The 17,172-nt window shown below is 46.7% G+C and overlaps 1 protein-coding gene across 3 annotated transcripts; it reads right to left on the reverse strand.

The window, feature by feature from the left end:
* Positions 1 to 6,488: 6,488 nt before the first annotated feature.
* C5AR2 (complement component 5a receptor 2) lies at positions 6,489 to 16,787 on the reverse strand. 3 transcript variants are annotated; one of them, XM_037820405.1, is made up of 4 exons: positions 16,137 to 16,787; positions 12,587 to 12,745; positions 10,154 to 10,212; positions 6,489 to 7,893 (listed from the first exon to the last, which is right to left on the reverse strand). In XM_037820405.1, exon 4 carries the CDS (start codon positions 7,876 to 7,878, stop codon positions 6,865 to 6,867), a length of 1,014 nt encoding a protein of 337 aa, XP_037676333.1. In that variant the 5' UTR covers positions 7,879 to 7,893; positions 10,154 to 10,212; positions 12,587 to 12,745; positions 16,137 to 16,787; the 3' UTR covers positions 6,489 to 6,864. The 3 variants fall into 3 exon arrangements, with proteins under 3 accessions (XP_037676333.1, XP_037676334.1, XP_037676332.1); XM_037820406.1 differs by lacking the exon at positions 12,587 to 12,745 and adding an exon at positions 14,426 to 14,483; XM_037820404.1 differs by lacking the exon at positions 12,587 to 12,745 and having other exon boundaries at positions 16,137 to 16,786.
* Between the last annotated feature and the right edge of the window lie 385 nt (positions 16,788 to 17,172).

Genomic DNA, 17,172 nt, shown 5'->3' on the forward strand with positions numbered 1-17,172 from the left:
TACAGTTGATTTAAAAAAGAAGGGAAAGTTAAAAAAAAAAAAAAAAAAAAAAAGGAAAAAAAAAAGATGAAGTGCCCCCTTGAGGAGCCTGTGGAGAAGGCAGGGGTATTCGCCTACCCCACCTCCATGGTTGCTAACATGACCACAGACATAGGGGACTGGTGGTTTGATGGGTTGAGCCCTCTACCACAGGTTTTACCCTTGGGAAGACGGTTGCTGCAAAGGAGAGGCTAGGCCTCCCTATGGTTGTGCCTAAGAGCCTCCTCCCGAATGCCTCTTTGTTGCTCAGATGTGGCCCTGTCTCTCTAGCTAAGCCAACTTGAAAGGTGAAATCACTGCCCTCCCCCCTATGTGGGATCAGACACCCAGGGGAGGGAATCTCCCTGGCAACGTGGAATATGACTCCTGGGGAGGAATGTAGACCTGGCATTGTGGGACGGAGAACATCTTCTTGACCAAAAGGGGGATGTGAAAGGAAATGAAATAAGCTTCAGTGGCAGAGAGATTCCAAAAGGAGCCGAGAGGTCACTCTGGTGGGCACTCTTACGCACACTTTAGACAACCCTTTTTAGGTTCTAAAGAATTGGGGTAGCTGGTGGTGGATACCTGAAACTATCAAACTGCAACCCAGAACCCATGAATCTCGAAGACAGTTGTATAAAAATGTAGCTTATGAGGGGTGACAAGGGGATTGGGAAAGCCATAAGGACCACACTCCACTTTGTCTAGTTTATGGATGGATGAGTAGAAAAATAGGGGAAGGAAACAAACAGACAAAGGTACCCAGTGTTCTTTTTTACTTCAATTGCTCTTTTTCACTCTAATTATTATTCTTGTTATTCTTGTGTGTGTGCTAATGAAGGTGTCAGGGATTGATTTGGGTGATGAATGTACAACTATGTAATGGTACTGTGAACAATCGAAAGTACGATTTGTTTTGTATGACTGCGTGGTATATGAATATATCTCAATAAAATGAAGATTAAAAAAAAAAAAAAGACATAATGCTGAGCAAAATAAGCCAGGCACAAAAAGAGAGATATTGTATGTTACCACTAATGTGAATTCTGTGAAAAATGTACAATGTTTTATACTGTAGAATGTAGGGGACCTAGAGATACCAATTAGTGGAGGGGGAATGATAATCTAACAAGAACAGATAAACTATGGAGGGTAATCTCAATGTTATGGGAATGCTCAGGAATGATTATGGTTTGTAAACTTTCTTGGATATAGTAAGATCATGTTGGAAGCAATAGAGTTATTTTAGGTTTTTTTTTTCTCTTATTCCTTTGTTTTCTTAGGGGTTGTTAATTTTCTTGGGGTATGGTAGGAACATGTTGGAAGCAATGTAGTTATTTTAGATTATTTGTTTTTCTTACTCCTCTGTTTGGACATGGTTTATTAATTTTCTTGGGGTATGGTAGGAACATATTGGAAGCAAAGTAATTATTTTAGGTTATTTGTTTTCCTTAATCCATTGCTTTGTTTGAAATGTTGTGGGGTTTTTTTGGTTGTTGTTTGCCTGTTTGTTTTTAATTTTTTGATAAACAAAGTTAAAAAATTGAAAAAAAATCAGTAGAAAAATGGGAGTAAAAACTAAATGACAAATAGGGTGGGATGGGGGGATGGTTTGGGTATTCTCTTTTCACTTTTATTTTTTATTCTTATTCTGATTCTTTCTGATGTAAGGAAAATGTACAGAAATAGATTGTGGTGATGAACGCGTAACTATATGATCATACTGTGAACAGTTGATTGTATACCATGGATGACTGTATGGTTTGTGAATATATTTCAATAAAACTGAATTAAAAAAAAATAAAAATAAAAATAAATAAATAAAGAGAGGGATACAAGTGCTGGAGAAAATGTGGAGAGAGGGATGTACCTATTCCATATTGGAGGAGAAAGTAAAATGATGCAGCCCATCTGGAGGACAGTGTGGTGGTTCCACAGGAAGCAAAGCTTGGGCTTGCCATATGGTCCTGCAACCCTGTTACTGGGTACATATCTGGAGGAACTGAGAGCAGGGACGCGAATGGACATTTGCACGCTGGTGTTTATGGCGACAGTATTCATAATTTGCAATGGGTCGTGGTAGCCTAAGGGTGTGTCAACTGATGAACACAATGTTGAACTGTGGTGTATACATACAATGGAATATTGATCGGCTGCAAGAAGGAATGAAGTTGTGAGATATGCAACTAGGTGACTGGACCTTGAGGACAGTATGTTGAGTGAAATGAGCCAGAATCTAAAAGACAAACATTATATCGCCTCATTAATATGGACTAACTATAATATGCACAATCTCAGAGAATTGAATCTGAGGGCACCAGTTATCAGGGTAAGGCTTATTGTAAAGTTTCCTGGATTGTAAGCTCTTACAGCGGTCACATCTACTCATGAGTTGTAGCAGTTATCTCTAAATTCTGAGATGCTGGGAAAAAAAAAAAAAACCACAGTCCCACGTTCACTCTCTTAATGCATAATTCCCCCAGTAAATTCACTAATAAATAATCCAACTCAACCCCCAGCTCGCTGAAGGCTGGAGTCTCACCTTTCTCTGTGGTTCTGTGTCCCCCAAGGCCTAGCACGGGGTCTGACACAGAATAGGTGGTCAATAAATGTTGTTGACATGAATGACTAAAAGAATGAGAAAACTGAGTCCCCCACAGTCCTAGAGGGTCGGTCATTGCAGAACTGAGCCTCAGTTTCCCCATTTACCTCTTTCAGGATTTGGGGGAAGAATAACTTTTTAAAATGTCGATGAACTCTGCTTTGCTCACTGCTATACCCACAGGTGCTCGACAAATGTTCGATCTTCTTATGATTATTATACCCTAGCCATCATTCTCCTTTTTCCTTTGGATAACACTGATGCTAAGAAAGTGTAACATTCCATTCTGGAGTGGGTTCTAGGCACTGGGATAGACGGAGCAAAACAGACAAATCCCCGCTTCTGTGGAGCTCACATCCTAGTGGGGGAGGCAGACGGATACCTAAATAAAAATAAATCATATGTGTAGGCAGTGTTGCAAGCAAAATGGAGAAAAAAAAAAAAAAAGCAGAAAATGGGGATGAGTGAAGCTATTTTAGATAGTATGATCAGAGAAGATGTCTCAGAAAAAGTAACAGCTGAGCAGAGGGCTGAAAAAAAAGCAAGGACGTAAATCACGAGGATCTCTGGGGCCCCGGGCTGGCAGGGGGTGGCTTCTAGGTGGAGGAAACAACGAATGCAGAGACTCAGATGGGAAGAAGCTCAGTGAGTTCAAGGAAGAGCCAGGGGCTAGCGGGGCTGAGGTACAGCAAGGGGAGGGAGAGGCGCAGCCACCGGGAGGAACTTGGGCTTCTAATCCGCCTGGGGTGGGAGCCGTGGGGCAGTTTGAGCAGAGCAGGGCCCCGAGCTGACCTATATTTTAACAGGATCCTCTGGCTCCGGTGTAGGGAATAAGCTACAGTGAAATAAGCCAGGACAAGGAAAGGACCATATCCAGATATGGATAATAGAAATGAAAAATGAGAAATGAAAAATTTTTTTCAAAAACACAAAGGGCTTTTTTTCTTTTTAAGTTATCAAAGAAAAACTCTTCACAATGGCATGTGACCTCCATAGATTAATGAGAGGACTTCTCCAATGTCTCAGGAAGTTATCTAAATTGTCCCTCATAACAGACTTGGTCTTAATAATTCATATGTGAGAATTCTGAATAAAATACCAGGGAACAAAATATGTATTTTTGAGACTTACTATGTGTCCCTGGGTAAGATAAAAGAAAAAGAGGCAGCAAGAGAGATGGTCCAGAATCCGTTATCTGACATTCTAGTTGGGAGAAACAGGGTGTAGACAAGTATAGTTTTGTTCTTTCTAAGCCCTGGTATCAGCTTGGAAGGGGAGGGAGAGACAGAAATGAAAGTGGCCCAGTTGTTTCCCTTCAGGCATTTATTACAGTCTTGCTCTGAGTCCAGAAACTCAAGAGAAGGGAAGAGCATTTCCTCCCTGGGAGGGAATTAATCAGGGAGGGCTCCCTGGAGGTGGTGTCACTTTCTCAAGGCCTGGAAGGAAGATTTTGGGCATTGGAGTCAAGCAAACCTGGGGTCAAATCCCAGCTCTACAATTTCCTTGCTGTGTGATCTTGGGCAAATGACCTCCCCTCTCTGCGCCTCAGCTTGTAAAATGAAGCACCTCACCCTTATCACCCTGGGTTATTGTGAGGGTTACTTAGAGGACAAACTGTGTGGAAAGTGCTATCCTGGAGGAATAGCTCAGTACACAGGTGCCACCACAACATGATCTGAAAGACCCAAACAGGTGAAAATGGGGGAGATTCTAGAACACCCCTGTCTGCTAGAATGTTCTGCAGTGGTGGAAACATTCTATATCTGCACTGTCCTCCAGCCATGTGGAGCTATTGATCACCTGCAATGTGGCCAGTGTGAGTGAGGCATTAAGCTAAATTACATTTTAACTGTAATTAATTTTAATTAATTTAAATTTGAACAGCCACAAAGGGCCAGTGACAACTGAGTTGCCCAGTGTATCAGTTTCCCCTGGCTGCAGTAACAAGCACCAGCTGGTCAAACACTGTTCTCACCTCGTTTCTTTTCACTTGACAATGTTTTAGAGACAGTTCCACAGCCATTCATTTTTTTCGCAGGGGTCTATTATGATTCATTTAATCAGTTCCCAAGTTTCTTAGTGTCCTAGGGCTGTGGTAACAAAGGACCACAACCCAGGTGGCTTAAAACAACCGAAATTTATTCTCATGTGTCTGGAGACCAGAAATCCAAACTCAAGGTGTTGACAGCCACGTTCCCTCCAAGGGCTCTCAGGGAGCTTCTCTCCTTGATTATTCCCACTTCCGGGAGCTCCAGGAGTGGCTGGGTTGGCAGCTGCATCTCCCCAATCTCTGCATCCGTCTTCACATCCCTTCTCCCCATGTGTCTTGGGTCTCGCACCTCCATCTGCCCTTCCCTTATAAGGCATCTGTCACTGGATTTCGGAGCCCCCCTAACTCCAGGACAATCTCCTCGAGACCCTTAACTTAATTACAAATTACATCTGCAAAGACCCTTTTTCCAAATCAGATCATGCTCACAGGTTTCGGGGATTAGGCCTCGGACATATCTTTTGGGGGGCCCCCATTCACCCCACTACAGACAGCAAAATTCAGAGGAAGGGCTCGTATTCCAGCCCAAAGCACCAGCTTGAGAAAAGGTCCAGAGGTCTGAAAATAAGGGTGGAATCCCAGGATCTGTATCAGTACCCTATGGCTGCTGTAACAAATCACCACAAATCAGTGGCTTAAAACAACACAAAGGTGTTCCCGGAGGGTTCTGCAGGTTAGGAGTCGGAGTCAAGGTGTCGGCAGGGTGGGTTCCTTCTGGAGGCTCCAGGGGACAGTCTGTTTTCCGGCCGTTTCCAGCATCTAAAGGCTGCCTGCTGTCCTTGGCTCCTGGTCCTTCCCTCCCGCACTCCGACACCTGCTTTCGCTGTCGCCCCTCCTACTACATGCAATATCTGGGACGTACTTACACTACAAAATTATCTGTTGTTGATCTGAAATTCAAGTTTCACTGGGCATCCTGTATTTTATACGGTAACCCTAGCTCAGAGCCCTTCCTTAGCTTCCCAGAACCCTCACCATGGCCCGGAAGGCTGACAAAATCTGCCCTCCCGTTACCTTCAGCCCTCATCTCACACCGTTTTCTCGCTTTCTCACTCTGCTACATCCACTCTGGCTGCTGCCTCCCTGTTCCTGGACTAGGCTGAGCACATCCCTCCTCAGGGCCTTTGCATGTGCTGTTCCCTCTGCTTGGCATGCTTTTCCCCCAGATTTAAGCAAGGCTCCTCCCTCCTTTCTTCAGGTCTTGGCTGAAACATCACCTCGCGCATGGGGCCTGGTTTGGCTGACCCATATCCCTGCCCCATTCAGCCATCTTTGCCCCTCATCCAACTTTAGGTGTCCTAACACTTACCACTTCCTGACTGCTCTGGTTTGCTAAAGCTGCTGGAGTGCAGTATGCCAGAAATGGATTGGCTTTTATACAGGGAATTTATTAGGTTACAAATTTACAGTTCCAAGGCCATAAAAGTGTCCAAACTAAGGCATCAACAAGAGGATACCTTCACTGAGGAAAGGCCGATGGCATCAGGAACTCCTCTGTCAGCTGGGAAGGCACGTGGCTGGCGTCTGCTGGTCCTTTGCTCCCAGGCTGCATTGCTTTCAGCTTCTGATTCAAGAGGCTTTCTGTTTAAGCATCTGTGGGTTCTCACTTAGCTTCTCCCAGGCAAACTCTGGGCTTCAGTTCTTAGCATCTCCAAACATCTTTCTGTCTGCATCTCCAAGCATCTGGGTCTGTATTGGTTCCGAGCTCTCTCTGTCTCCCTGAGCTCTCTTAAGGACTCCAGTAAACTAATTGAATGGATGGGGTCATATCTCCATGGAAATAATCTAATCAAACAGTCCCACCCATAACTGGGTGGGTCACATCTCCATGGAAACAACCCAATCAAAAGATCCCAGCCACAATAAGTCTGCCCCCACAACAGTGGATTAAAAGAACATAATCTTTTATGGGGTACACCACAGATTCAAACCAGCATACTGACCTATCCGTATTCCTTCGTATCTTATTGTCTGTCCTCCCCTGCTGGAATGTGAGCTCTGTGAGGGCAGGGACTTCTTTCTCTTTCGGTCACTGTGTATCCCCTCTGTCTATACAGGACATGGCACATAGCAGGTGCACAATGAATGTTTATCGAATAAATGAAGACATTGGTGACTCCTGGATCCAGCTATGCCTGAAGCTGGTATTAATGAAATGGGATAGGAAAACACAAACCAGCGTCCCTCTAGCCTACACCCCCGTCTCTGAGAGTGGGTCAAGTCTGGTGGCTTTCTTGCTGACCTCACTGTCATCGTTTTCCTCAGGCTCCCTCAGGGCCCAGCGACACGCAGCCGGCAGTGACCGGCGCAGTTGCGCCCGCCCAAAATACAGGAAGAGCATGGGATTGAGGCAGCTGTGAGCAAGGGCAAGGCCCACCACCAGCGGCTCGCCCCGCAGGGCCCAGGCCAGGAGCGCGGAGCGTGGTGCGGCTGCAGCAATCACCAGCCCCAGCCCGTGATAGGGGGCCCAGCAGACAAAAAACCCCACCACGATGGCCGTGCCCAGTAGCCAGCAGCGGCGGGCTGCCCGGCACATGAGGACACCATGACAGCTGGCCACGGCCACCAGTGGCCCCAGGAAGCCGAAAACAAACCGGGTGGCCACTACCGTCTGCTCAGTCACAGCTGAGCCCCCGTAGTCCACCACACACTCCAGCCGTGGTGGGAAGTGTTCCTGGTGCAGCTGGCGGTAGATGGCGGAGGGCACAGTCAGCAGGAGGGCCAGCAGCCAGGCGGCCCCGCAGGTGGCCCACACCCCATGAGCCCGCCATGCCGCGGCCCCCCAGGTGGGCCTGAGGGCCAGCAGGCAGAGGTCAGTGCTGAGAGCGGCTAGGAGCAGGACGCTGGCGTACATGGACAGCAGGATGACGGAGGGCAGGGTCTGACAGCCCAGGGCCCCGTACGGCCAGTGGTCCTGGAGGATGATGGGCACAGCCAGGACCACTAGAGACAGGCAGCAGAGCAGGTCCGCCACGGCCAGGTGCAGGAACCAGGTGGCTCCGGGCCTCCGGCGGGCCTCCTTGCCCATCACCCAGGCCACCGTGGCATTGCCTGGCACCCCCACCAGGAAGACTGCGGCGTACAGCAGGAGCGGGGCCGTGCGGAGCGGGTCAGGGGCCTGGCAGGAGCCGTCTGGACAGTCCACGGGGAAATCTGGAATCCCATCATATTCCGCGTAGCTGTAGCTGTGAGAAGAGTTCTCCATCTGAGCCCCAGGCTCCTGGGAGGGGAGAAACACCGGGAAACCTCAGGGACGAAAATCCTAAGGCCCCTGGAATCCCAAAGGTAGGAACCCCAGCCCGTGAGCATCTCGGAAACTAGGATATTAGAACCTCAGTGCATTAGAATATTGGAATTCTAGAATAATGAAGTGTTAGGCCAGTAGCATCTTGGAATTCTAGGATATCACAGTGTTATAATGCTAGCATGATAAAAATCTTGGCATTCCAAAGTATTAAGCTGTTAGAGCCCTGGGCAGTCATTTGGAATTTTAGAGCAGCTTCATCCAGTAGAACTTTCTGCGTTGATGGAAATGTTTTATAAGTACACCATCCACTATGGTAGTTACCAGCCACATTTGGCTGCTGGTGACACTGAGGGACTAAATTTTCCATTTTGTTTCATTTTAGTTAATTAAATTTAAAAGGCTACTTGTGGCCAGTGGATGCCTCATTGGTCAGTGCCATGCTAGAGCCCACTCACAACTTGGAATTCCAGAATTCAAAATATCAGAATTATAATGCCCATCAAGGATGGGTAATGCATACTTACGGCACTTACCTTGGTTCTTTTTCATCTGTACATTAGAATCTTGGTACAATGAAAATGTACCTCTGGAGCAATTATTTTCATCTGTTTTTTAAGTTTTTTTTTTTATATATATAAACTAGATTGCAGTAAAGCACATGGACAGCCAAGTTCACACATCACACAGATGCTCATAGGCATTTCACAACCGTGCAACTGGCACCAGATCAAGAAACAGAACATTTCTAGAATCCTACTGGAGCAATTTTTAAAAGTAATGATAACGTTAGGAAAACTGGGGAGTAAAATAAAAAGTCAAAGTCTCCACAGTTCATTCATTCACTCAACACACAGCTTCTGAGCACCTTCTCTGTTCCCGGTGCTGTTCCAGGCAGAAGGGGACAAGACAGGCAAAAGCCTCTCCCTCCTTGGGGCCAATACTCTAGTGGGAGGCATCAGGCAGTAAAGAGTTAAATAAGCAAAACACACAGTATCTTAGCTGATAAATGTTCTGGAAAGAAAAAATCACCAGGAAAGCTAGATATGTCAGGATTTTAACTGAGTGGTTGGGAAGTGTGGTCTCTCTGAGAAGGTGACATTGGAGCAAAGACCTGAAGGAGGTGAGGGAGGGGGTTGTGTGGGAATCTGAGGGAAGGGTGTTTCAGGCAGAGGGAATGGCAGGTGCAAAGGCTCTGAGGTGAGAGTGTGGAGGTTGAGTTCGCGGAGTGGAACCAGTGAGGGCAAGTGTGCAGGGAGGTGAGAACAGGGAGATGTCAGGGTCCAGAACATGTAGGGCCACTTGGGCCTTTGTAAGGACTTTTATTTTATTCCAAGTGTGACAGGAACCATGGGAGGATGCTGAACAGAGGAGAAATATAATCTGACCATCAGAGCAAAATCAACCATAATAACAATAAAACAATAATAATAATGAATTATTATTATTATTATTATTAGAAGCCATCATTTATTAAGCACGTGTTATGTGCCAGGCATGGCTGCAAGCACCTTCAGGCGTTACATCACTTAGTCCTTGTAACACCCTTCGATTTTGATATTGTTGTACCCATTCTGTTGATGGGAAAATTGAGGCATGGGAAGTTATGTAACTTAGCGAAGCTCCTTTGGCTAAGTAAGTAACAGAGCTGAGTTTCGCACTGTGAGTCCCACTCCGGAACCCCGTGCCCTACAATAATATCATCCAAAAATCTCAGACGCTGGAGCTCTGCAAACCTGGACGAGCACTTTCGGTTGACTCACTCGGTTTCCTCTTCTGAGAAACAGAGTCGTGAAGGTGAACCTACATCGGTTTGCGGAGGCCTGGGGGGGTTAGGACACGTAAAGCAGGTGGCTCCGGTAGACTGGAGCTCTGGGTAGGACAGGATCTAGAGGTCCCGTCCCCACCCCGCACGACCTCAGAAGGACCCAGCCCTGCAGCTCTCTGCCAACTGTTACGGGCAGGCTGCCCCTGCCCAGAGCTCCTGCTGGGGGTGAGGCAACGACAGGAAGGGCAAAGCAGAAGTTGGGTCTCCTCCCCACCCCGTCCACCCTGCCAAGTGGCTGCTATGAGGCCAAGGCCCTTTTGTTTTTGTGTTTGGAGTTTGGCACTTGGCTTTCCCGTTATTTTCACCACGAGAGTAAAATGGGTGCAGCTGTGCATCCTTGGGCGAGTCACTTAACCTCTCTGGGCCTCTGTTTCCTCATCTATAAAATAGGAAGAATAATATACCTACCTTAGAGGGCGTTGAGAGAGTTCAATGAGTTAGCAGGCGTGAACAGCTGAGCACAGCACCTGGATCAAAAATGAGCAGGACACGCCTGTCAGCCGCTAATATGCCCGTCCCCGGTTCCCGCTCTCCCCAGCTTGGGGCCCCACCCCTAACAGCGCTCGCTGGCTAAAATCCGGGAACTTTTCTACCGGTAAACAACTATAAAAGCCAATGTTATTTCCCTTTTTATCTTTTAAACAGAAACCGGGAACATTCAAGCACCCACTCTTCCGTCTTTTAATCTTTTCTACCTCGTACATCTCAGGCCTGACCGCCTATGTGTGTACACACCAACGCCCTCTTCCCAGCAGCCGGAGGCATCATGTCTGTTAGCCAGACTCTGACGAAAGGACATCCAATTATAATAATGGTAATAAGAATATAAGAAACAATAAATTATATTTTATATATTTATAGTTCTATATCATTACCATTATATTTACATATTGCCATTATAAGTACCCCATAGAATTATGATTATTATTATTTTGTATTCATTGAAATACTAGGTGGCACTTATTGCACATCTATTATGCACCAGGCATCACCCTCCTAACAGCCCTGGAAGGTGAGTATTATCATTTAGCCCCGTTTTCCAGAATATCAGCTCCACCAGGGCAGGGAGTTTTGTCTACTTTGGGTTCCACCGCATCCTCAGCCTCTAGAACACCACGGGGCACACAGCTGGCGCTGAATCAGTATTTTGGAAATGAAAGAATGAAGGAGGAAACTGAGGCCATGGAGTGGCTAAGAGGTGACTTGGATTTCTTTCTGTTTCTGGTGATTAAAAACAGCCTCGTGCCTGCCTCTAAACACATGTGCGTTTGTGTTTCCCAAGTCTTGCTGGGACAGGCGCCCTGGGGAGCTGGGGCAGACTCCACCAGAGCTGAACCCATGGTACCCCCAGCAATCCTCTCCTGCCACTCCAGAAAAACACACACACGTCCACCAAAAGACATGAGCTAGAATGTTCACAGTGGCCCCAAGTGGGAAGCCATCCAAATATTCATCTCCAGGATAAACACATCATGGTATATTCACACAATAGAATATGCTAGAACAGCGAGCATGAGCAAACCACAGGCAAGAAGTGGATGTTTTTTCATAAATGTAAGATTGAGCAAAGGGGGCAGACACATATGAATGATTCCATTCAAATGAAGCTCAAAACCAGGGAAAAAGACTCAGTGGTGTGAGAAGGCAAGATGGCGGCTCGGCTTGGGGTGGGAGGTGGTAACTGGCAGGGGTGCAGGGGGCCTCTGGGGACTAGCTTTTACTGTTTCTTGACCCAAGAGCTGGCTCCATGATCATGTTTGACTAGTGAAGATTCATAGAGCGGCCCAGTTTGGATGTGTACACTTTTCTGCATGCATGGTACACATCAAAGCAAAGGAAAATGGCGGGGATGTAAAATAGCACAGCTGCTGTGGAAAACAGTTTGGTGGTTCCCCAGAAAGTTAAACATAGAACAGCCATATGACCCAGCAATTCCACTCCTAGGTCTACACCCCAAAGAGCTGAAACCAGGGATGCAAACAGAAACCCTCACACCGATGTTCACAGCCGCATTATTCATGACAGCCAAAAGGCAGAAGCAACCCAAGTGTCCACAGACAGATGAATGGACAAGCAAACTGTGGTTCATCCATACAGTGGAATATTATTCAGCCTTAAAAAGGAATGAAGTCCCGATACATCATACAACATGGGGGAACCTTGGAAACATTGCACTAACTGAAAGAAGCCAGACACAAAAGGACAAATATTCTATGGTTCTATTTACATAAAACAACTAGAATAGGCAAATCCATAGAGACAATGTAGATTAGAGAGGAGAACTGGGAGTTATGGTTTAATGGGGTATAGAATTTGTTTGGGAGATGAAACTGTTTTGGTAATAGATGGTAGTGACAGTAGCAAAACTTTGTGAATGTAATTAATGTCACTGATTGTGCACTTAAAGACAAGTTAAATAGCCAATGTTAGGTTATGTATATGTTACTGCAGTGAAATTTTTTTTACAGATAGACAACACAAAACATTTTAAGAATGTCTCTTAAGAAGTGGAATTGCTGATTTAAAGGGATTGACTTTCCACTGGGCGTGAGACCATTTGGTAAATTTGCCAGAAGTTACAGAAACCCCTGCTCCACCCTCCAGATTTGAGTGGGTGGTTTTCTGTACACCTGATTTTGACAAAAGCTTCTCTGTCCAGCTTCCCCAAGTCAATTCCACAAGTCGGGGAGGCTGGCATGGATTCCAATGTGGTGGTTATTTAAGATTACAGCCCTAAAATTCTAGTTCTGATGCCCAGATCCTGAAAACAACCATCCTAAGAGGCCATCAAGGTGAAATCCATCCCGCACTCCCTCCCCACCTCTTTCCCTTCATCCTTACCGTCTCTTGCAAGAAGGTTCCCAATTTGGCCAGACCCCTGTTTGGAGCACGATCTGGGGCCACAGTTGAGAGTCCCTGCGCCTGGCAGCTGACAGATCCCTGGATGAGCTCCTTGTCTGCCACCTCCAGACACTACCACGTTGCCGGCCCCAGACAGACCTGCACAGTCAGGGAAAGCAGGAGTGGCCTTCCCCCACACTGGGTGTGTTTGTCCTGTGTTCTCGTGTGACTCACGTAACCCAAAACCACCAGCAGCAGGCCAGGCCGCAGAGGGTGGGTGGGTGGAGAGCTCACCCCGTGGTCCCAGCCGTGGGGTCAATGGCACCAGCTTCCTGGGAAGCCCGACCTGTGTCCGGTTTGACCTTCGAGGCCTGGAGGTCACGGCCTGGGCTCGTTCAACCCGCAGGCCCCTCTGGGGGCTTCCTCGCTGTGTCTCCCTGGCCTGCGGCCTCCCCGCCAGGACCGACTCTGGGTGCTCAGCCTCTCCCTGCTGCCCTCTGAAGAGCCTTGGGGACAGGTAACTATTTCTCCCTCCTCGTGTTTCTGTGGAAGACAGCTCAGGGTCAACCCCGGGCCCCCTCTGCAAAGAAGCTGAAGCAGCCAAGCTCAGGCTGAGGCCTACAAGGCAGAAGAAACCCAAACCCGTCCTGTCCCCTCACTGGGCCTCAATTTTCCATCTTTAAAATGGGAAGGTGTTGGTAATGCTGGTTCTTAACCTCCCTCCCAGCACAGCTTAGCGGCAAAAATCATGAACTTGGCCCCTCCGAGCCTCAGTTTCCCCATACGTGAGGTAGAAGGGTGCTGTGAGAATTAAACAGACAAATAGATTTGAAAGACACAGAACAGTGCCTGGAACATACTTTACGCTACATACATGTTTGCTAAGTTAACAACAACAAAAGAAGAATATAAAATAAATTCTTAAAAAGCGTCCACACAAATATGACTCCCGGGGAGGAATGTAGACCCGGCATCGTGGGACGGAGAACATCTTCTTGACCAAAAGGGGGATGTGAAAGGAAATGAAATAAGCTTCAGTGGCAGAGAGATTCCAAAAGGAGCCGAGAGGTCACTCTGGTGGCCACTCTTACGCACAATATAGACAACCCTTTCTAGGTTCTAAAGAATTGGGGTAGCTGGTAGTGGATACCTGAAACTATCAAACTGCAACCCAGAACCCATGCATCTTGAAGACAATTGTATAAAAATGTAGCTTATGAGGGGTGACAATGGGATTGGGAAAGCCATAAGGACCACACTCCCCTTTGTCTAGTTTATGGATGGATGAGTAGAGAAATAGGGGAAGGAAACAAACAAACAAACAGACAAAGGTACCCAGTGTTCTTTTTTACTTCAATTGCTCTTTTTCACTTTAATTATTATTCTTATTATTTTTGTGTGTGTGCTAATGAAGGTGTCAGGGATTGATTTAGGTGATGAATGTACAACTATGTAATGGTACTGTGAACAATTGAATGTACGATTTGTTTTGTATGACTGCGTGGGATGTGAATATATCTCAATAAAATGAAGATTAAAAAAAAAAAAAAAGGCGTCCACACAGCGCAGGCTTAGTAAGAGGAAGTGGCTCCTTCTTTGGAACCCTTTGTTCAGCTGTTTTTGGTGTTTGCTTTGGTGGTTGAGGTCAGGGATTTAAACCTTTCTTTTCCTGTTGTTTACAGAATAAATTCATGTCAGTAGAGGATATCGTTTCCCAGGCAAGACACTGGGGCTCATGGTGTGACCCAGGATCTCCCAACCCTTTTCAGGTGACCATCTTGGCTGAGCCTGGCTTAGACCACCTTAGAGACAAACACACACACACACACACACACCCACCTCCTCCCTCTCCTTGGGGTCATCTCCTCGTCACCCATCTCCTGCCAACCCCAGGCCTCTGTGGGAAAAAGGGACAGAGAGGGAAGAAGCCAAGATTGGGGGCTGTCCTTTATCAGCTCAAGTTTTCTCCAATCTGAAGTGTTTACAGGGATCTGCTTCTCAGATGATAGCTTGGTCTTCATGAACTCAGCTCCTAAATGTCTGAGTGTAAGTTTCTCAGATTCCAGGGGGTAAAGGTTTCCTGGTGTCCTGGAGCCAGGGGCCAAGAGGGGCTGGGGGCTGAGGAGGGGGTCTCTGCAGGCCTCGGAAGGCTGGGGAGGCAGGTAACGAGGACATAACCGTTATCAAAAGGGAGAGGCCCACTTTTCCAGCCACCCTGGGAGATGCTGAGCTCCAGGCTCCCAACACACTGGCCATTTCCTCCCAGGAAAAACTTAGACTGAGCACATTCTAGAAGATTACTAGGTCACCCCACATGAAAGTGCCATTTTTGTGGGTCAAAATAGGGTGAATTTTGTCAAATCCATAGACACAAAAGCAGACTGTGGTTTCCTGGGGCTGGGAAGAGGAGGAAATGGGGAGTGACCACGAATGGACTTGGGGTTTCCTTTTGAGGTGATGAAAAGGTTTTGGAACTAGATAACAGAGATGATGGCACATGAATATACCAAAGATCTCTAACGATAAAGTTTATCTTATGTGTACTTTACTACAGTTTTTTTAAAATACACATTATGAATTAATTAAATTGTTATATACACCCCCAAACAGGCTGGTTTGGGCAATTTCATAGGGTTCCACCTAATGGGATTAAAAGAATCTTGAAAGGGTGAATGGCAAAATGTGGGAAACATAGTGTCTTTGGAACAATATATATACATGATTGTATGCTGTTGGATACATGGAAAGGGGCATCTATAACATGAGTGTAAGTCACAAAGCACAATGACAAAAACACTGTGAAACCACTATCCATCTTTGAGTCTTTGAATATCTAGATCAAAGTTAAGGAAACTTTTTTGTAAAGGCCCATAGAGGAAATGGTTTAGGTTTTGCAGGGCAAGAGGTCACAGCAGGTTTCTGTCAGAAATCAACCCTGCCAAGCAGCCCCAGACTGAATGGGCATGGCTGTGTTCCAATAAAACTTTATTTACAAAAACAGGCAGTGGGCCAGATTTTGCCCAGAGGCTATACTCTGATGATCCCTGATGTAGATCAAAGTTTCTGAAGGTGAGAGTGTTGGAATCACAGACACTCGGAGGTTGGAACCACAGGTTATCTGGCTCAAGGGATCCTACGATGTTAGTCATGGACTATTTGAATCACGGGGTTCTAGAATATTAGACCAGAACCGTGTTCCGAACATTTGTCAAGGAATTCTAGACCTGCCGCTGGCCATATGTGTCTACTGAGCACTTGAAATGTGGCTGGTCCAAATTTCAAGGAGCTGCAAATGCGAAATATACAGCAGATTTCAGACTTGGTATGAAAAAAATAAAACAAAACCTGAATGTGAAATCTTTTTATATTGATCACGTGTTGAAATGATAATATTTTACAAGAATTAATTTTACCTGTTTCTTTTTGTTTGTTTGGGCTTGGCTGTTGCTTGGCTATTAGAAAAACGAAAATCGCTATCGTAGCTTGCCAGGGCTCCTGCAACAAACACATTAGACTGGGTGACTTAAACAACAGAAATTTATTGACTCACAGTTTTGGAAGATCAGAAGCCCACAACCAAGGTGTCTGCAGGATTGCGCTTTTCCTGAAGTCTGTAGCAGTCTGATGGCTCGGCTGACATTCTATAACCTACTCTCTGCCTCTGTCACATCACCGTGCCCCTCCCCACCTGTCATTTACTGTGTCTGAGGTTCCTCTACTTATAGGGAGGGACTCCAGTCACATGGGATTAAGTCCCCCGATTCGGTTTGGCGTCACCTTAGTGAATCACATCTTCAAAGATCCTGTTTACAAATGGGTTTACATCCTCAGGACCAGGATTTATGACGTGAACATTGTGCAAGACATGTTTCAACCCATAACAATTGCATTTGCGGCTCGCTGGACATTTCTGCTGGGCAACACCAACGCTGCGTCACACCTTCCTGGGAGTCAGGGGTGTGACTTTCGGGAAGGTCACACAGCACGGAGGGCGGACAGGCTGCACGTGGCAGCTGAATCGCCCACCCCCAGCCCTGAAGTGTGGGTGCTAGGAGAGGATATGGGGGAGATTTGGTCCCGGGCTTTGGGGAGCAGATGTAAGGGACAGGGAGGGGTAGGGTGGACCCAAGGGGTAGAGGAACACAGTCCAACTCAGCGCAATCCGTCCCCCACTTCCCTTCCCCACAACTTCCCCTGGGAACTTGTTGACCCAGCAGATTCCTCAGCCTACTTCCCCTAACCCTCCTGCCCAATTCCCTCCTACCCAGGGCCGATCAACACCAGACAGACACTGCCCCAGAAAGGCTACTTCAATCCCACTCATTTGTCTCCAAGAGTTTCTAGAAGAACCAGTTTCTAGAAGAACCAGCACCTCTCTCCCCACATCAGGGTTGCAGGCTGACTTCACCACCTGCAACTCACTTCTCAAACCAGGAAAGCTAGAGGATGGCAGGGAACAGAGACGGGAGAGTGGAAGGCAGAGGAGGGAGTGTGGAAGGCAGAGGAGGAAGTCCTGGAGGACTTCCTGGAGGAGGCTGCACCCTGAAGGAACATAGAATGAGGGCAGGGATGGTCTTTTAAGAGAA

Source organism: Choloepus didactylus, chromosome 27 (genome assembly GCF_015220235.1).
Source record: "Choloepus didactylus isolate mChoDid1 chromosome 27, mChoDid1.pri, whole genome shotgun sequence".
NCBI lineage: Eukaryota > Metazoa > Chordata > Mammalia > Pilosa > Megalonychidae > Choloepus > Choloepus didactylus.